The sequence below is a fragment of the Mya arenaria genome, chromosome 14 (genome assembly GCF_026914265.1).
Source record: "Mya arenaria isolate MELC-2E11 chromosome 14, ASM2691426v1".
Lineage (NCBI taxonomy): Eukaryota > Metazoa > Mollusca > Bivalvia > Myida > Myidae > Mya > Mya arenaria.
The window spans coordinates 32,038,341-32,054,749 of NC_069135.1; the positions used below are offsets into that span (position 1 = coordinate 32,038,341).

At 40.6% G+C, this 16,409-nt stretch overlaps 1 protein-coding gene across 1 annotated transcript; it reads left to right on the forward strand.

The window, feature by feature from the left end:
* The first annotated feature begins 9,618 nt into the window (after nucleotides 1–9,618).
* Nucleotides 9,619–13,613, forward strand: LOC128217147 (neurogenic locus notch homolog protein 1-like). Its single transcript, XM_052924075.1, has 5 exons — nucleotides 9,619–9,762; nucleotides 10,140–10,393; nucleotides 10,607–11,762; nucleotides 12,108–12,202; nucleotides 12,995–13,613. Exons 1-5 carry the CDS (start codon nucleotides 9,709–9,711, stop codon nucleotides 13,146–13,148), a joined length of 1,713 nt encoding a protein of 570 aa, XP_052780035.1. The 5' UTR covers nucleotides 9,619–9,708; the 3' UTR covers nucleotides 13,149–13,613.
* The last annotated feature ends 2,796 nt before the right edge of the window (nucleotides 13,614–16,409 follow it).

Consider the following 16,409-nt stretch of genomic DNA (forward strand, 5'->3'; position numbering starts at 1 on the left):
CTCATACAACTTTATTCTGTCGCTTACAATGATTGACTATGCTAAGTCCTATGGTCCTCAAACTTGGTAGGAAGTTTGGTCATGACCAGCAGATGGCACCTTTTGATTTTAAGGTCAAAGGTCATGGTTGTGAACTTAAACACAAAAAGCTTGTCGGATTTACAAGTAGAGCATGTTTGATCCTACTGTTCTCAAACTTGGCAGGGAGGTTGGTAATGACCAGCAGATAAAAACTTCAACACATTTTTTTAAATTGCCTAATAGTATGAACAGTTTTGGGTCACTCTAGATAAAAGCCAGTTTGTAGAGGCCATTAGAACACAGCCCTAGTGTGGCCTGCGCTTGTGACCTCTAGAATGGGGAAAGACACCTGCAAGGGGTGGGGGAGATTGTCTCGCTCTCGGGTCAGACACATTCAGAGAGCTCACTACAGTTTATATTACATCTACTTTGTAGAAGAAAAATATTATGTATGTCATAATATTCATCTTTATAAAATGCGGCACAGTTTTAATGTTGCTTAGATGATTGTGTGAGTGCCTTGAATTATATTCTTTCAGAGAAATATATAAATTTAAACTTAAATAATATAAAAATGTTATTTTAATATAATTATAAAAATATTCAATTAGTAAAAAATCAACAATATTCAAGATCTGCTCCATAATAAAATCGTTTTTCAGATATAAGATTTATCAACAAATTAGACACTGCCCATTGCTAAATACCTAGGTTATTTCCCTGGCAAACTGTATATACAGCTGTAAGGGAGGTCAGCGCTGGAGAGGAAACCAAGGGAGACTGTACTCGCTTCCCTCCCTTGTATATTAAGGGAGTATGTCATTTGTACAGAAGCCGAAACACTCGTTGAACTTTTCCGCCCCATTGCGTTTTACTGGACACCCTTATTCGAAAATAAAGTATATGTTTGAATAAAACCATGTTTCTATTACTTTTTTTATACTTGGGATTATTCTTAACATTTTTGTTTGTGTTGTTTTTATAGGTTTCAATATGTATATGCAGTTTGTACTCACATTTTGTTTGAGATAGTGAAATAAGTTAAATACAGTTATATATATTAATATATATATATATATATATATATATAACAAATTAATCCTACTCCCAGCATGAAGTAACATTCTAATGATGAAGAATGGGTGATGCGAGCGTAGCGAACGAGTCATTACGGACGTTTAAACACTAACGAAAGCTGAAATTCTTAATGCTAAATCAAAAGCCTAGTACTTAATTATTGCCTATCTGCAATTCGATTGGCTAAAACTGGTCGTCGAATTCTACGTCTTTTTATTTCTTTTAATTTTTTGTTCGTGTTTTTGCATATCCTCACGGTTACATCCATACCATGGTTTGTAGCAAGGCGCTAGGGAATTCAATAACGCTGCATTAGGAGATCATGCAAGCTAACAACTAATGTTGTTAAAATTGTTCTTTATACTATATTATGTTCACAGTAGACCAACTACTAAATTCAAATAACCGAATGATAAAGGAGCGATATGGGTGGCATTACAGAAGAGCGATATGAGTTGCATGACAGAAGAGCGATATGGGTAGCATCACAGAAGAGCGATATGGGTGGCATTACAGAAGAGCGATATGGGTGGCATTACAGAAGAGCGATATGGTTGGCATTACAGAAGAGTGATATGGGTGGCATTACAGAAGAGCGATATGGGTGGCATTACAGAGGAGCGATATGGGTGGCTTGGCAGAAGAGCGATATGGGTAACATCACAGAAGAGCGATACGGGTGGCATTACAGAAGAGCGATATGGGTGGCATTATAGAAAAGCGATATGGGTGGTATTACAGAAGAGCGATAAGTGGCATTACAGAAGACCGATACAAGACTAGTGGCATTACAGAAGAGCGATATGGGTGGCATTACAGAAGAGCGATACAAGTGGCATTATAGAAGAGCGATATGGGTGGCATTACAGAAGAGCGATACAAGTGGCATTACAGAAGAGCGATATGGGTGGCATTACAGAAGAGCGATACGGGTGGCATTACAGAAGAGCGATATGGGTGGCATTACAGAAGAGCGATATGGTTGGCATTACAGAAGAGCGATATGGGTGACATTACAGAAGAGCGATATGGTTGGCATTACAGAAGAGCGATATGGGTGGCATTACAGAAGAGCGATATGGTTGGGATTACAGAAGAGCGATATGGGTGGCATTACAGAAGAGCGATATGGTTGGCATTACAGAAGAGCGATATGGGTGGCATTACAGAAGAGCGATACGGGTGGCATTACAGAAGAGCGATATGAGTGGGATTACAGAAGAGCGATATGGGTGGCATTACAGAAGAGCGATATGGTTGGCATTACAGAAGAGCGATACGGGTGGCATTACAGAAGAGCGATATGGGTGGCATTATAGAAGAGCTATATAGGTGACATTACAGAAGAGCGATATGGGTAGCATAACAGAAGAGCGATACGGGTGACATTACAGAAGAGCGATATGGGTGCCATAACAGACGAGCGATACAAGTGGCATTACAGAAGAGCGATATGGTTGGTATTACAGAAGAGCGATAAAAGTGGCATTACACAAAAGCGATATCGGTGGCATTACAGAAGAGCAATATTGGTGGCATTACAGAAGAGCAATATTGGTGGCATTACAGAAGAGCAATACAAGTGGCATTACAGAAGAGCGATATGGGTGGCATTACAGAAGAGCGATATTGGTGGCATTACAGAAGAGCTATATAGGTGGCATTACAGAAGAGCGATATGGGTGGCATTACAGAAGAGCGATGTGGGTGGCATTACAGAAGAGCGATATGGTTGGCATTACAGAAGAGCGATATGGGTGGCATTACAGAAGAGCGATATGGGTGGCATTACAGAAGAGCGATATGGTTGGCATTACACAAAAGCGATACACGTGGCATTACAGAAAAGCGATATCGGTGGCATTACAGAAGAGCAATATTGGTGGCATTACAGAAGGGCGATACGGGTGGCATTACAGAAGAGCGATACAAGTGGCATTACAGAAGAGCGATATGGGTGGCATTACAGAAGAGCGATACAAGTGTCATTACAGAAGAGCGATACGGGTGGCATTACAGAAGAGCGATACGGGTGGCATTACAGAAGAGCGATATGGGTGGCATTATAGAAGAGCGATACAAGTGTCATTACAGAAGAGCGATACGGGTGGCATTACAGAAGAGCGATACGGGTGGCATTAAAGAAGAGCGATATGGGTGGCATTACAGAAGAGCGATACAAGTGTCATTACAGAAGAGCGATACGGGTGACATTACAGAAGAGCGATACGGGTGGCATTACAGAAGAGCGATATGGGTGGCATTAAAAAAGAGCGATATGGGTTGTATACAAAAGAGCGATACTGGTGAACATAACGGAGATTTAATGGCCCTTCTTATTATCAGATGCGATATGAAAAGCTTGTCAACATTGTATCTTTTCGATTAGATACAGATATCGTACCAGTATTATCCGGGAAGTTTTAGGTGGTGATAGTACGTACTTACACAGAAATCAGTGCACATGTTTTCAGTGTACCCGTATCTGGTACAAAAATACCGTAATTGTTAAAATAACTAGCAATCGATGTGTATTTCCTTTTTTATAGTCTTTCCCAAAATAACATATTATTGTAACGTTTAAAACATTTGTAATGCTTTAATGTTAAGAAAAGACCGATCCGATGAAACAGACGTAAAACTTACATGAATATATTGATATTGAGTGTAAAGAACTGTATAGTATTTACACTGTGTTCCGTGTATGCTACTGTATGATACTAACTCGATGGTGTATGTATGGCACTATATGTCACTTGAAAAAAAAACGATACTAACTCGGTGTTACGTGTATGATACTGTAGGATACTTACATGGTGATTCGTATATGATACTGTAAGATACTAGCACGGTGTTGCGTGTATGATACTGTAAGATACTAGCACGGTGTTGCGTGTATGGTACTGTAGGATACTAGCACGGTGTTGCGCGTATGATACTGTAGGATACTAGCACGGTGTTGCGCGTATGGTACTGTAGGATACTAGCGCGGTGTTGCTTGTATGATACTGTAGGATACGAACACGGTGTTGCTTGTATGATACTGTAGGATACTAACACGGTGTTGCTTGTATGATACTGTAGGATACTAACACGGTGTTGCGTGTATGGTACTGTAGGATACTAACACGGTGTTGCTTGTATGATACTGTAGGATACTAACATGGTGTTGCGTGTATGGTACTGTAGGATACGAACATGGTGTTGCGTGTATGGTACTGTAGGATACTAACACGTTGTTGCGTGTATGGTACTGTAGGATACTAACACGGTGTTGGGTGTATGGTACTGTAGGATACGAACATGATACTGTAGGATACTAACATGGTGTTGCGTGTATGGTACTGTAGGATACGAACATGGTGTTGCGTGTATGGTACTGTAGGATACTAGCACGGTGTTGCGTGTATGGTACTGTAGGATACTAGCACGGTGTTGCGCGTATGGTACTGTAGGATACTAGCACGGTGGTGCGCGTATGGTACTGTAGGATACTAACACGGTGGTGCGTGTATGATACTGTAGGATACTAACACGGTGTTGCGCGTATGGTTCTGTAGGATACTAACACGGTGTTTCGCGTATGGTACTGTAGGATACTAGCACGGTGTTGCGCGTATGGTACTGTAGGATACTAGCAAGGATACTAGCACGGTGGTGCGCGTATGGTACTGTAGGATACTAACACGGTGGTGCGCGTATGGTACTGTAGGATACTGTATGATACTAACTCGATGGTGTATGTATGGCACTATACAGCACTTCAAAAAAACGATACTAACTCGGTGTTGCGTATATGTTACTGTAGGATACTAGCACGGTGTTGCGTGTATGATACTGCAGGATACTAACACGGTGTTGCGTGTATGATACTGTAGGATACTATCACGATGTAGCGCGTATGGTAATGTAGGATACTAGCGCGGTGTTGCGCATATGGTAATCTAGGACACTAGCGCGATGTTGCGCGTATGGTAATGTAGGATACTAGCACGGTGTTGCGCGTATGGTTGTGTAGGATACTAGCACGGGGTTGCGCGTATGGTAATGTAGGATACTAACACGGTGTTGCGTGTATGATACTGTAGGATACTAGGGCGGTGTTGCGCGTATGGTAATGTAGGATACAAGCGCTGTGTTGCGCGTATGATACTGTAGGATACTAGCACGGTGTTGCGTGTATGGTACTGTAGGATACTAGCACGGTGTTGCGCGTATGGTAATGTAGGATACAGGCGCGGTGTTGCGCGTATGATACTGTTGGATACTAGGGCGGTGTTGCGTGTATGATACTGTAGGATACTAACACGGTGTTGCGTGTATGATACTGGTATGGTACTGTAGGATACTAACACGGTGTTGCGCGTATGGTACTGTAGGATACTAACACGATGTTGCGCGTATGGTACTGTAGGATACTAGCGCGGTGTTGCGCGTATGGTACTGTAGGATACTAGCGCGGTGTTGCGCGTATGGTACTGTAGGATACTAGCGCGGTGTTGCGGGTATGGTACTGTAGGATACTAGCGCGGTGTTGCGGGTATGGTACTGTAGGATACTAGCGCGATGTTGCGCGTATGGTACTGTACGATACTAGCGCGATGTTGCGCGTATGGTACTGTAGGATACTAGCACGGTGTTGCGCGTATGGTACTGTAAGATACTAGCGCGGTGTTGCGCGTATGGTACTGTAGGATACTAGCGCGGTGTTGCGCGTATGGTACTGTAGGATACTAGCGCGGTGTTGCGCGTATGGTACTGTAGGATACTAGCACGGTGTTGCGCGTATGATACTGTAGGATACTAGCACGGTGTTGCGCGTATGATACTGTAGGATACTAGCACGGTGTTGCGCGTATGGTACTGTAGGATACTAGCACGGTGTTGCGCGTATGATACTGTATGATACTAGGACGGTGTTGCGCGTATGATACTGTAGGATACTAGGACGGTGTTGCGCGTATGATACTGTAGGATACTAGGACGGTGTTGCGCGTATGACACTGTAGGATACTAGGACGGTGTTGCGCGTATGATACTGTAGGATACTAGGACGGTGTTGCGCGTATGGTACTGTAGGATACTAGCACGGTGTTGCGTGTATGGTACTGTAGGATACTAGCACGGTGTTGCGCGTATGGTACTGTAGGATACTAGCGCGGTGTTGCGCTAGGACGGTGTTGCGCGTATGGTACTGTAGGATACTAGCGCGGTGTTGCGCGTATGGTACTGTAGGATACTAGCGCGGTGTTGCGCGTATGGTACTGTAGGATACTAACACGGTGTTGCGCGTATGGTACTGTAGGATACTAACACGGTGTTGCGCGTATGGTACTGTATAGGATACTAACACGGTGTTGCGTGCATGGTACTGTAGGATACGTACACGGTGTTGCGTGTATGGTACTGTAGGATACTAACGCGGTGTTGCGTGTATGGTACTGTAGGATACTAACACGGTGTTGCGTGTATGGTACTGTAGGATACTAGCACGGTGTTGCGTGTATGATACTGTAGGATACTAACACGGTGTTGCGTTTATGGTACTGTAGGATACTAACACGGTGTTGCGTTTATGATACTGCAGGATACTAGCACGGTGTTGCTTTTTTGATACCAAAGCATACATACGTCGTGTTTTACGTGTATGCTACTGCAATATGCTTATAAGGTTTTGTGTGTATTATACAACAGGCTACTTAGACGGTGCTGCTTGCACGGTACTGTAGGATACGACACTTGCATGGTGTTGAGTGTATGGTATACTGGAATATAAACTCTGTGTTAAGAGTAAGATACCGTAGGATAAAATAATCACACGATATAGCAAGTATTGTTTAGTATGATAAAATAATTACTTGGTGTTGCGTATATGGTACTTCGACGGTGTGATGTTAATGCTAATTTAGGATACTTCAGCTGTGTTGCAATTAGAGTACCGTTGGATACCGGCATGTATCCAACTGTAGGATACTTATACGGTCTTGCGTGTGTGGTTATCTGATAATAATGATAATACAGTTTGTGTGTATGGTACCGTTGGATACTTACCTGGTGTTGTGTGTACGTTTTTTACACAGTGTTTCATGTATGCTACGACAGGATCCACCCACAGTGTTACGTGTATGCTTCTGTAGGATACCTATACTGTTTTACGTGTATGGCACGTTAGCTACTAGCACAGTGTTACGTGTATGCTTCTGTAGGATACCTATACTGTTTTGCGGTTATGACACGTTAGCTACTAACACAGTGTTACGTGTATGCTTCTGTAGGATACCTATACTGTTTTGCGTGTATGGCACGTTAGCTACTAGCACAGTGGTGTGTGTATGCTTCTGTAGGATACCTATACTGTTTTGCGTGTATGGCACGTTAGCTACTAGCATAGTGTTGCGTGTATGCTTCTGTAAGATACCTATAGTGTTTTACGTGTATGCGACTCTGTGCTACTAACACGATGTTTCGTGTATGCTTCTGTAGGATACCTGTACTGTTTGCGTTCATGCTACAGTATGTTAATAATAAATTGTAGCGTTTATGTAACGGTAGAATACAGTTGTGCGTGTATAGTACTGTATGCTACTAACACAATGCTGCGTTTATGGTACTGTTAGATACCTCAATGGTTTTTGTGTATGTTACTTATACGGTGCTACGTCTATGTTTTTGATATGATATGCATACGGTATTGTGTGTATGGTTCTGTAGGATGCTCACAAAATGTTTGGTTTATTATACGGTAGGGGACTAACACCGTTTCCCCTTATGATACTGCATGCTATTTACACCATGTTTCGTGTATGCTATCGTCTGATCAGACGCAGTGTTACTTGTTTGGTTCTGTTGGATAAAATACATGTACATACACGGGTTGCGTGCATGGTACTGTAGGATAAACACTTACACGGTGTTGCGTGCATGGTACTGTAGGATAAACACTTACACGGTGTTGCGTGCATGGTACTGTAGGATAAACACTTACACGGTGTTGCTTGCATGGTACTGTTGGAAAAAATATAAACACGGGTTGCGTGCATGGTACTGTTGGAAATAATATAAACACGGTGTTGCGTGCATGGTACTGTTGGAAATAATATAAACACGGTGTTGCGTGTATGGTACTGTTGGAAAGAATACATACACGGTATTGCGTGCATGGTACTTTTGGATAAAATACTTACACGTTATTGCGTGTATGGTAATGTAGAATATAATACATACATGGTGTTGCGTGTATTGTACTGTTGGATAGACTATATACACAGTGTTGCGTGCATGGTACTGTTGGATTGAATACATAGACGGTGTTGCGTGTATGGTACTGTTGGATGGAATACATACACGGTGTTGCGTGCATGGTACTGTTGGATAGAATACATACACGGTGTTGCGTGTATGGTACTGTTGGATAGAAAACATACACGGTGTTGCGTGCATGGAACTGTTGGATAGAATACATACACGGTGTTGCGTGCATGGTACTGTTGGATAGAATACATACACGGAGTTGCGTGCATGGTACTGAAGGATAGAATACATACATTGTTGCGTGCATGGTACTGTTGGATAGAATACATACACGGTGTTGCGTGTATGGTACTGTTGGATAGAATACATACACGGTGTTGCGTGCATGGTATTGTTGGATAGAATACATACACGGTGTTGCGTGTATGGTACTGTTGGATAGAATACATACACGGTGTTGCGTGCATGGTACTGTTGGATAGAATACATACACGGTGTTGCGTGCATGGTACCGTTGGATAGAATACATACACGGTGTTGCGTGCATGGTACTGTTGGATAGAATACATACACGGTGTTGCGTGCATGGTACTGTAGGATAGAATACATACACGGTGTTGCGTGCATGGTACTGTTGGATAGAATACATACACGGTGTTGCGTGCATGGTACTGTTGGATAGAATACATAGACGGTGTTGCGTGCATGGTACTGTTGGATAGAATACATACACGGTGTTGCGTGCATGGTACTGTTGGATAGAATACATACACGGTGTTTCGTGCATGGTACTGTTGGATAGAATACATACACGGTGTAGCGTACATGTTGGATAAAATACATAGACAGTGTTGCGTGCATGGTACTATTTGATAAAATACATAGACGGTGTTGCGTACATGTTACTATTGGATAAAATACATAGACGGTGTTGCGTGCATGTTACTATTGGATAAAATACATAGACGGTGTTGTGTTTATGTTACTGTATGATACTTACAAGGTGTTGTGTTTATGCTACTGCAGAATATTTATACAGTGTTGCGTTAACTGTACTTCAGTACACTTAAATAAAATATTTAATTTATTATACACGCTACTGTAGGATACGAATATAGTGTTGCATTCTTACATGGTGTTGCGGGTGTGGTTTTGCACAATACTTTTCTTAAATGTGTGGCTCATACTTTTTAAACAAATACGGTATTAAATGCACGCTAATAATTTGTTTTGATAAAGTATTGGTAAACATCATGTTCAGATAAAATGCATTAAATATATTTACATTTGAGAGAGATAAAAACTAAATATTACACTATATATCTCCTTTTTGAAGATATTTGCATAAATAGTATCAAAATGTACAGGCTACTCACAATGGGTATTGCTATTTTGTATTGGAATTGTTCTAAGGTAGGTTTAAAGGATTTTTTTATTGAAATAATGTTCTATACTGTATTTTCTGTAATTTATTGAACATATAAGTAATCAGGAAGTAGAACTCTTTCCAATGATCAAGTCACCGGGCTTTATATCATAATGTGTCTATGCAATGATTTATTAAACTTGTTTTTACATCGGAAACCTAAAAGGGATATCAGCATAACTGTACATATGGCAGAGCCTCGTTTCGTGTACAGAAGGAGGCTATCGCACCCTTTCCTCCCGCCCATCTTCATTGGGCATAATAATGTTCCTATTTGACATAAATATGATACATGTAATTATCATCACGAAATTATGATCGGAAATGTTTCTATAAATCATCGATGTTCGACTTTTCTTTAAAGGTAACCTGTTCCACCTGCGACAGTATCCCCTGTGGCCCCGGTGGCACTTGCACCCCATTGCTCACGCCTCCGGGTTACAATTGCACGTGCTTCGTTGGTTTCGTGTCGCCAAACTGCGCTGATCGCGATGAGTGTTCATTGGCACATGGCGTCTGCCACAACGGAAGCTGCGTCAACACACCAGGAAGTTACCACTGTGCATGCAACAAAGGCTATACCGGAAGTCACTGCAACCTTGCAACGGACGCTTGCGGGTAGGTCTACTAATCAAAAACATAATTATGCCTGTTAGTAAATGACGAATGATCGACGAAATTTCATTGTCAGTGTTATTAACGCACATTTGTACTTGTCCTGGTACGTTGTTGCATTTAAATGGTATGTATTTAAATTGAGCTTAAGCCGTCTTTATAGATATTTGTTTAATATATCGACAACCTGAAAATTACATCAATTTATTTTACAAGGTCTTCGCCTTGCAAAAATGGGGGCACGTGTTCGGTGACGTCAGGTGGCGGTCACGTATGCAGGTGCTACGTGGGTTTCAACCCTTCTATGGACTGCGAGGACAGGGACGAGTGTAACATGGTTTCCGACCACAACCCATGCAATAACGGAACATGCGTCAACACTCCAGGCAGCTTCTCTTGTTCCTGTAACGCCGGGTACCAGGGTCAGCGTTGTCGTGACGACGTCGACGAATGTGTCAGCAATCCCTGCCTTAACAACAACACATGTGTCAACACTGATGGTTCTTTCCGATGCAATTGCTTCAATGGCTATCAACCTCCGAATTGTCATGATAGGGACGAGTGCGCGATGGCGCCGACTATCTGTAACAACGGAACGTGTGTTAATAACCCCGGGTCCTTTTCGTGCCAATGTAATGCTGGATATACTGGTTCCCACTGCCAGATGGACGTCAACGAATGCGCGACTAATCCTTGTCGTCATGGTTCTTGTGTAAACACACAGGGATCTTTCAAATGTAACTGCAATGATGGATTTAACGGGACTCTTTGCGACAATGACGTCACACAATGCTTGCCTAGTGCGTGCCTGCACGGCAGCTGTCAGCATACGCCAGGCATGGCGGTATGCGTCTGCAATCACGGATGGGACGGCGCGCATTGCGATGTTGACGTCAACGAGTGTTCATCTCAGCCGTCCGTGTGCGTCCATGGACAGTGCATGAACACAAAGGGGTCGTACTCGTGTCATTGTGACAACGGTTACCATGGAAACGCATGTCAAAATGACGTCAACGAATGTGACTCTCGTCCTTGTGGAAACGGTTCATGTATAAACACTGCCGGTTCTTACATTTGTAACTGTTCTTCCGGTTATTCCGGTTCGCACTGTGAAAGTGATACGAACGAATGTAATCACAATCCTTGCAATAGAGGTGTTTGTATCAATACAATTGGGTCGTTTTACTGCGATTGTCATAATGTAGCAACTGGTGAGTTTTGCGAAAACATCATAAATCAGCGAGCACACATTATGCCGAAAACTACTCCGACAGCAGGTTCTGTTCCGACGTCAACATCCAAGCAGCCTCCGGTCGATTTCATACAAGAAACCAATATTGGAGATAGGTCTTCACAAAAGAAGAATGAACAGGTATTCAGAAGCGTTGTCCGATAGAAACTGCATGCATTTGCGAGAAAAATGAGCTCAGTTTCGAATTTTGCTATTTTTTATCCTCATATAACATGTTGTAAGTTTCGGCGTTTTATCGACAGTTTTTTTGCTGATAAGTACACTTTTTATTGAACACATGAACGTGCCTTATAAAGTTTCCATAACCATTTTCTCAATAATAGTATTGAATATCAACAAGTCTATACCAGGAGTAAGAACACGACCTTTAGAACAAACCAAAAACACACAAAATCTAGTCCAGTCCTTTTTGGAACTTCAATAAAACAGACATAATGTCAATATATAACCTTGTTAATATTACAGAGCTGGGTGGCCGGTCATGCCTGGGTGTTTGGAATTGTCGGGGCAGTTGTCCTGCTTGTACCTATCACCATCTTCGCGACTGTGAAAATAAAAAGGTAATACATAATTAAACGTGTTGCTGGCACTGTGATTTCGTTACATAAGTAATCTACGACATAAGCAAACGTTTACAAAATACTTGCAAGAATATATTTTTTTTTAATTGTTTTTGAAGAGTGTCTTGCTCTTGCTATTGATCGCTTATTTTACACTGTTCAATCCCAATTATGTTAAGGATCTATTCTATTACATTTTAGATCTTATCTTAGGACATATTCTTGAGCTTTTTATTTTTAGCTTTAACATTGTTATGATCTATTTCAGAACTTTTGATGTATTGCAAAACAGTATTATTAGTATTATTAGATATTCCAGATTATTTTATGATCTACATACATGCTATATTATGTTAGCGTATAAGTATCAAACTTTCAGAGCCTGCATAAAATCGCAGAGCAGTTGCCTATGCCATGACCTAGGTTCAGGCCTAGGCTACACTGTGGTATATGTGATAGTGGCCCCCTTTCTCATTTTAAGGTATATCAGCTATAAATAGTTGAATAACACGGGGCTTATTGTCACATTATGCGACCGAAATTCCGCAGACTGCCCAAAATCGCAGTTCAGTGGCCTATGCCATGACCAAGAGCAACTCCTATGCTATACTTAAATAACACTTATTTATATGCTTTGGTAAAATTCCGGTGATTCGGTGCTAGCACCGTGGTTGCGGTGATATCACCGCGGTGCTGCAGTGTTGCGGTGCTAACTTCACGCACATTTCATATACTTTGTACAGCAAAACAATATCCTATAGTCCCGAACAACTGATTTATCTTTTACTGCAGGCGACGTCAGGCGGACGCCGTGTATAAACAGTTCGGAAAGCCAGGAAACACCACTGCTCCCTCGGACGCCAGTACGCCCGACTCCCGCATGGGTGTAGAAAACCAAATGTACATGGCTTTTAACGACGTTGCCCCGGGAAGCTCCGAGCTGTAAAATTCCCTTAACTGCTGTGTTTGGTACTTTAAGTAGTACAAGTTACAATATATTGGACATGTTGGTTTGACATTTAACATATTCCTAGCATAGAATTTCGGCTAAAGGGATATTGTTAAAACGAACCAATCAATGATACTCACAAACTTATATTTGCGGGTGAATTTATAGGTATTCGATACACAAGTATGTGGAATTGGATGCTTTGTGGAAACACACCATTTTTTGAGAGTTTAATTTGATAAAAAGCATATCATAACAAATTACCGAATATATATATATATATATATATATTTTGAGAGAGAGAGAGAGAGAGAGAGAGAGAGAGAGAATCATTTGTTTGCTGAATTTGAATACATCTCTTTCTTAAGTATTGATATCTAATAAATATCTATATGTTACATATCTGGGTGCTTTCTATAAGAATACCTATGCTCTAGTGTTAATAAAATAAGCTAACAATTAGTCCTAGCATTTAAAGGTGTTCCCCTTCCCTCTTACCGATCATGCCCCACCGGTATATTCATCATATACGGGGAAACTAAACATTCACAAACACTTAGCATATAAGAGAAAGAATACGAGTATGTGTTTCCATTTTGAGTGGGATATTTATTTGCTTATTTCCGTACATCCATAATATACGGGTCTGTATATTCATTCTGTGCGAGAAACATAAAATCCCGAGTATGTTGAATCATATAGATGTCGTTTTAATTTCCAAAAAAAGTTGTTAAAATGCATAATAACGTTATTATATTTTTCAAAAAAACATTTTTTTGCACCTTCTTGCTACTCTGCAAAACACGGAACAACTAATAAGTCAATGGTATATATAACAAATGTTGTTCATATATGCTGTTTAATGAAACAACAAAGGACCTAGTAACCTGATGACTGATTTCACAATTATTGTATAAAATGGATAAACGGGAAATAGTTCATTTCCGTATATCATGGTATATCCATTTTGTATGAGAAATGTTGCTTTTCCGTACACTCACCGTATACGGAAACTTGTATATTTCCGTATTGACGGGAATTATAGACGCCCGTATTATCATCGTGTACGGGAATGTCATAATCCCGTATTCTCAAAGTGTACGGAAGAGCATAGATAATATCACATAAAAACGTTTTTTCTTAATTCGTTACTAAGTAAAACCTTTGTTTATAGTTTAATTTTAAAGAACAATGTCAAAAAAAGCTTTCTATATATCAATCAGTAATTTATTGCCAGATTTAAAGTTACATGAGCAGACCCATGTTTTTTAATTATGGCTACAGCGATCTTGACGTTGACTCCACCAACAATAAAAGCTATTCAAAAGAAATTCTTTACATAACCTTCTTCCACTATAAATTCCATCAATGTTTCTAAAGTTATTGAACAGAAACAATTTTTCCATGCCTACTTACATGACCTTGACCCTAACAACCATAACTTTGACCTCAGATAACCTTCATTTACAACAAGTTTCTTTATTATTAAAGTAAACAAACGGAAACAATTCGTCTTTTTTAGTAACAGCGAATAACCTTCATCCTACTGACCCCAATTACATTCCCAATGTACGTCTCCACAGTAGCTTGTTGTACCTGAAATTGCATCGCTATAAGTGATTTTCAACTCATCTTGTTGAGCGTATTTTTTCCTTCAATTTTTATAAGCCGCAGCGACCATGACTCGGATATCAACAAAAGCAATCACAAACTACGTTTTCACAAAAGCTACTTCTATACTCAGTTTCATTACTTATGAAATCAAATGTTTTGGAAATAATTCTTTGCCGAACCCACTTGTCACAATGGTGATGAATTGTATTCGCATGCTCCATGCGAACCGTTATTGGTATAAAACGGAATTTATAGCACAGGATATACACGACCTTCACCTTCTTTTCACTTACTAGGAACCAATAGGGTTCATCTACTGGTCATGACCAACATACCTGTGAAGTTTGAGGCTCAAAATTAATATTCTCCAGTGATTGATCGGAAACATATTTTTAGCTCAAGGTCAGTGTATACCATTGGCTCAACTGACCTCAAAACTGATATGGGCATTTTTTGGTCATGACCATTCTGACTTCCAATTTTGAAGTCCAGAGGCCTTCGAGGTAATGTGTTCGTCTTGTAGCCGTCAGCACGCAGGAGTTTTTGTTTATCAAAACCTTGATTGTTACGTAACCTGAAATAAAACACACCAGTTCGGGATCGAACTCTTAATCTCTGGGATGAGAGACTGACACCTATACCACTATACTACTCGCGTCTCAATGCAAGCAAAAGAGAAGCTTGGCCATCACTCATGAAAAGAACGGCCACAAATTCCATGAATACTTGTTTTTAGTCAACGTATCGATAAAAAACAAAATGGATTTGAATAAAATAGTGGGCATTAAAAAAGTACACAATTATTTCAGTGGCATAATGCTCGTAGCTCTTGGTTTTAGAACGTCACGTTAAGTCCTTTTATCAAATAAAAAAGATATGTGCCGCGTTAGAATTTTGTTTTGGTAGAAAGGTCAATATAAATAACAGCTAAATATAGACGACACAAAAAGTCAGAACACCTATACATTAATGTGAATTATGTTATGGATGTACGTAGCTGCTGTGATTACAAGTGTGCCAAGATTCAAACACGCTTTACTTAACCAGTTAAAAAAGTTCCCCTAAAGAGGCAAAAGTCACTGCACAAAATGGGAATAGACGTTAGGGAAATGTATATAGGCATGTTTGTGTATAAATGTCTGTTCTTCTAAAATTAAAACCTGTAGAATAGAATTTAACGTACGAGGACAGCGGACGTGTAAGGATGCCATTGGATATGATCAGCATTTCACAAAAAAGATAATTTGTACTCATAGTTGGTTCAACTGTAGACTGAGGTGTTTCCCTTGCATCAATAGTACATTGTTTCCGCAGCGAATTGGTAACTATGATTTAAAGAATTATAAAGCGTTAGCGCAAACAGAATACGATTGGAGCTAGGAGCAAACGTAAGAAGCGAAGGAGCGAAGGGACGAAGGCAAAAACGCGAAAGTACCATGGCGAAGGAGCGCAATGACGAAGGCAAAAGAGTGAAGATTCCTTCTTTTTTGTACTTTCGCATCGCCTTTGTGTCCTCACCTTTTTGCCTTCGTGTATTCTCTCCTTCGCGTATTCATTCCCTCGCGTAAGGGCGAAGACACCATTGACCTAACAGATCAACATAAATATGTGTACAATGAATCCTATTCTTTGGCTCAATGAGTG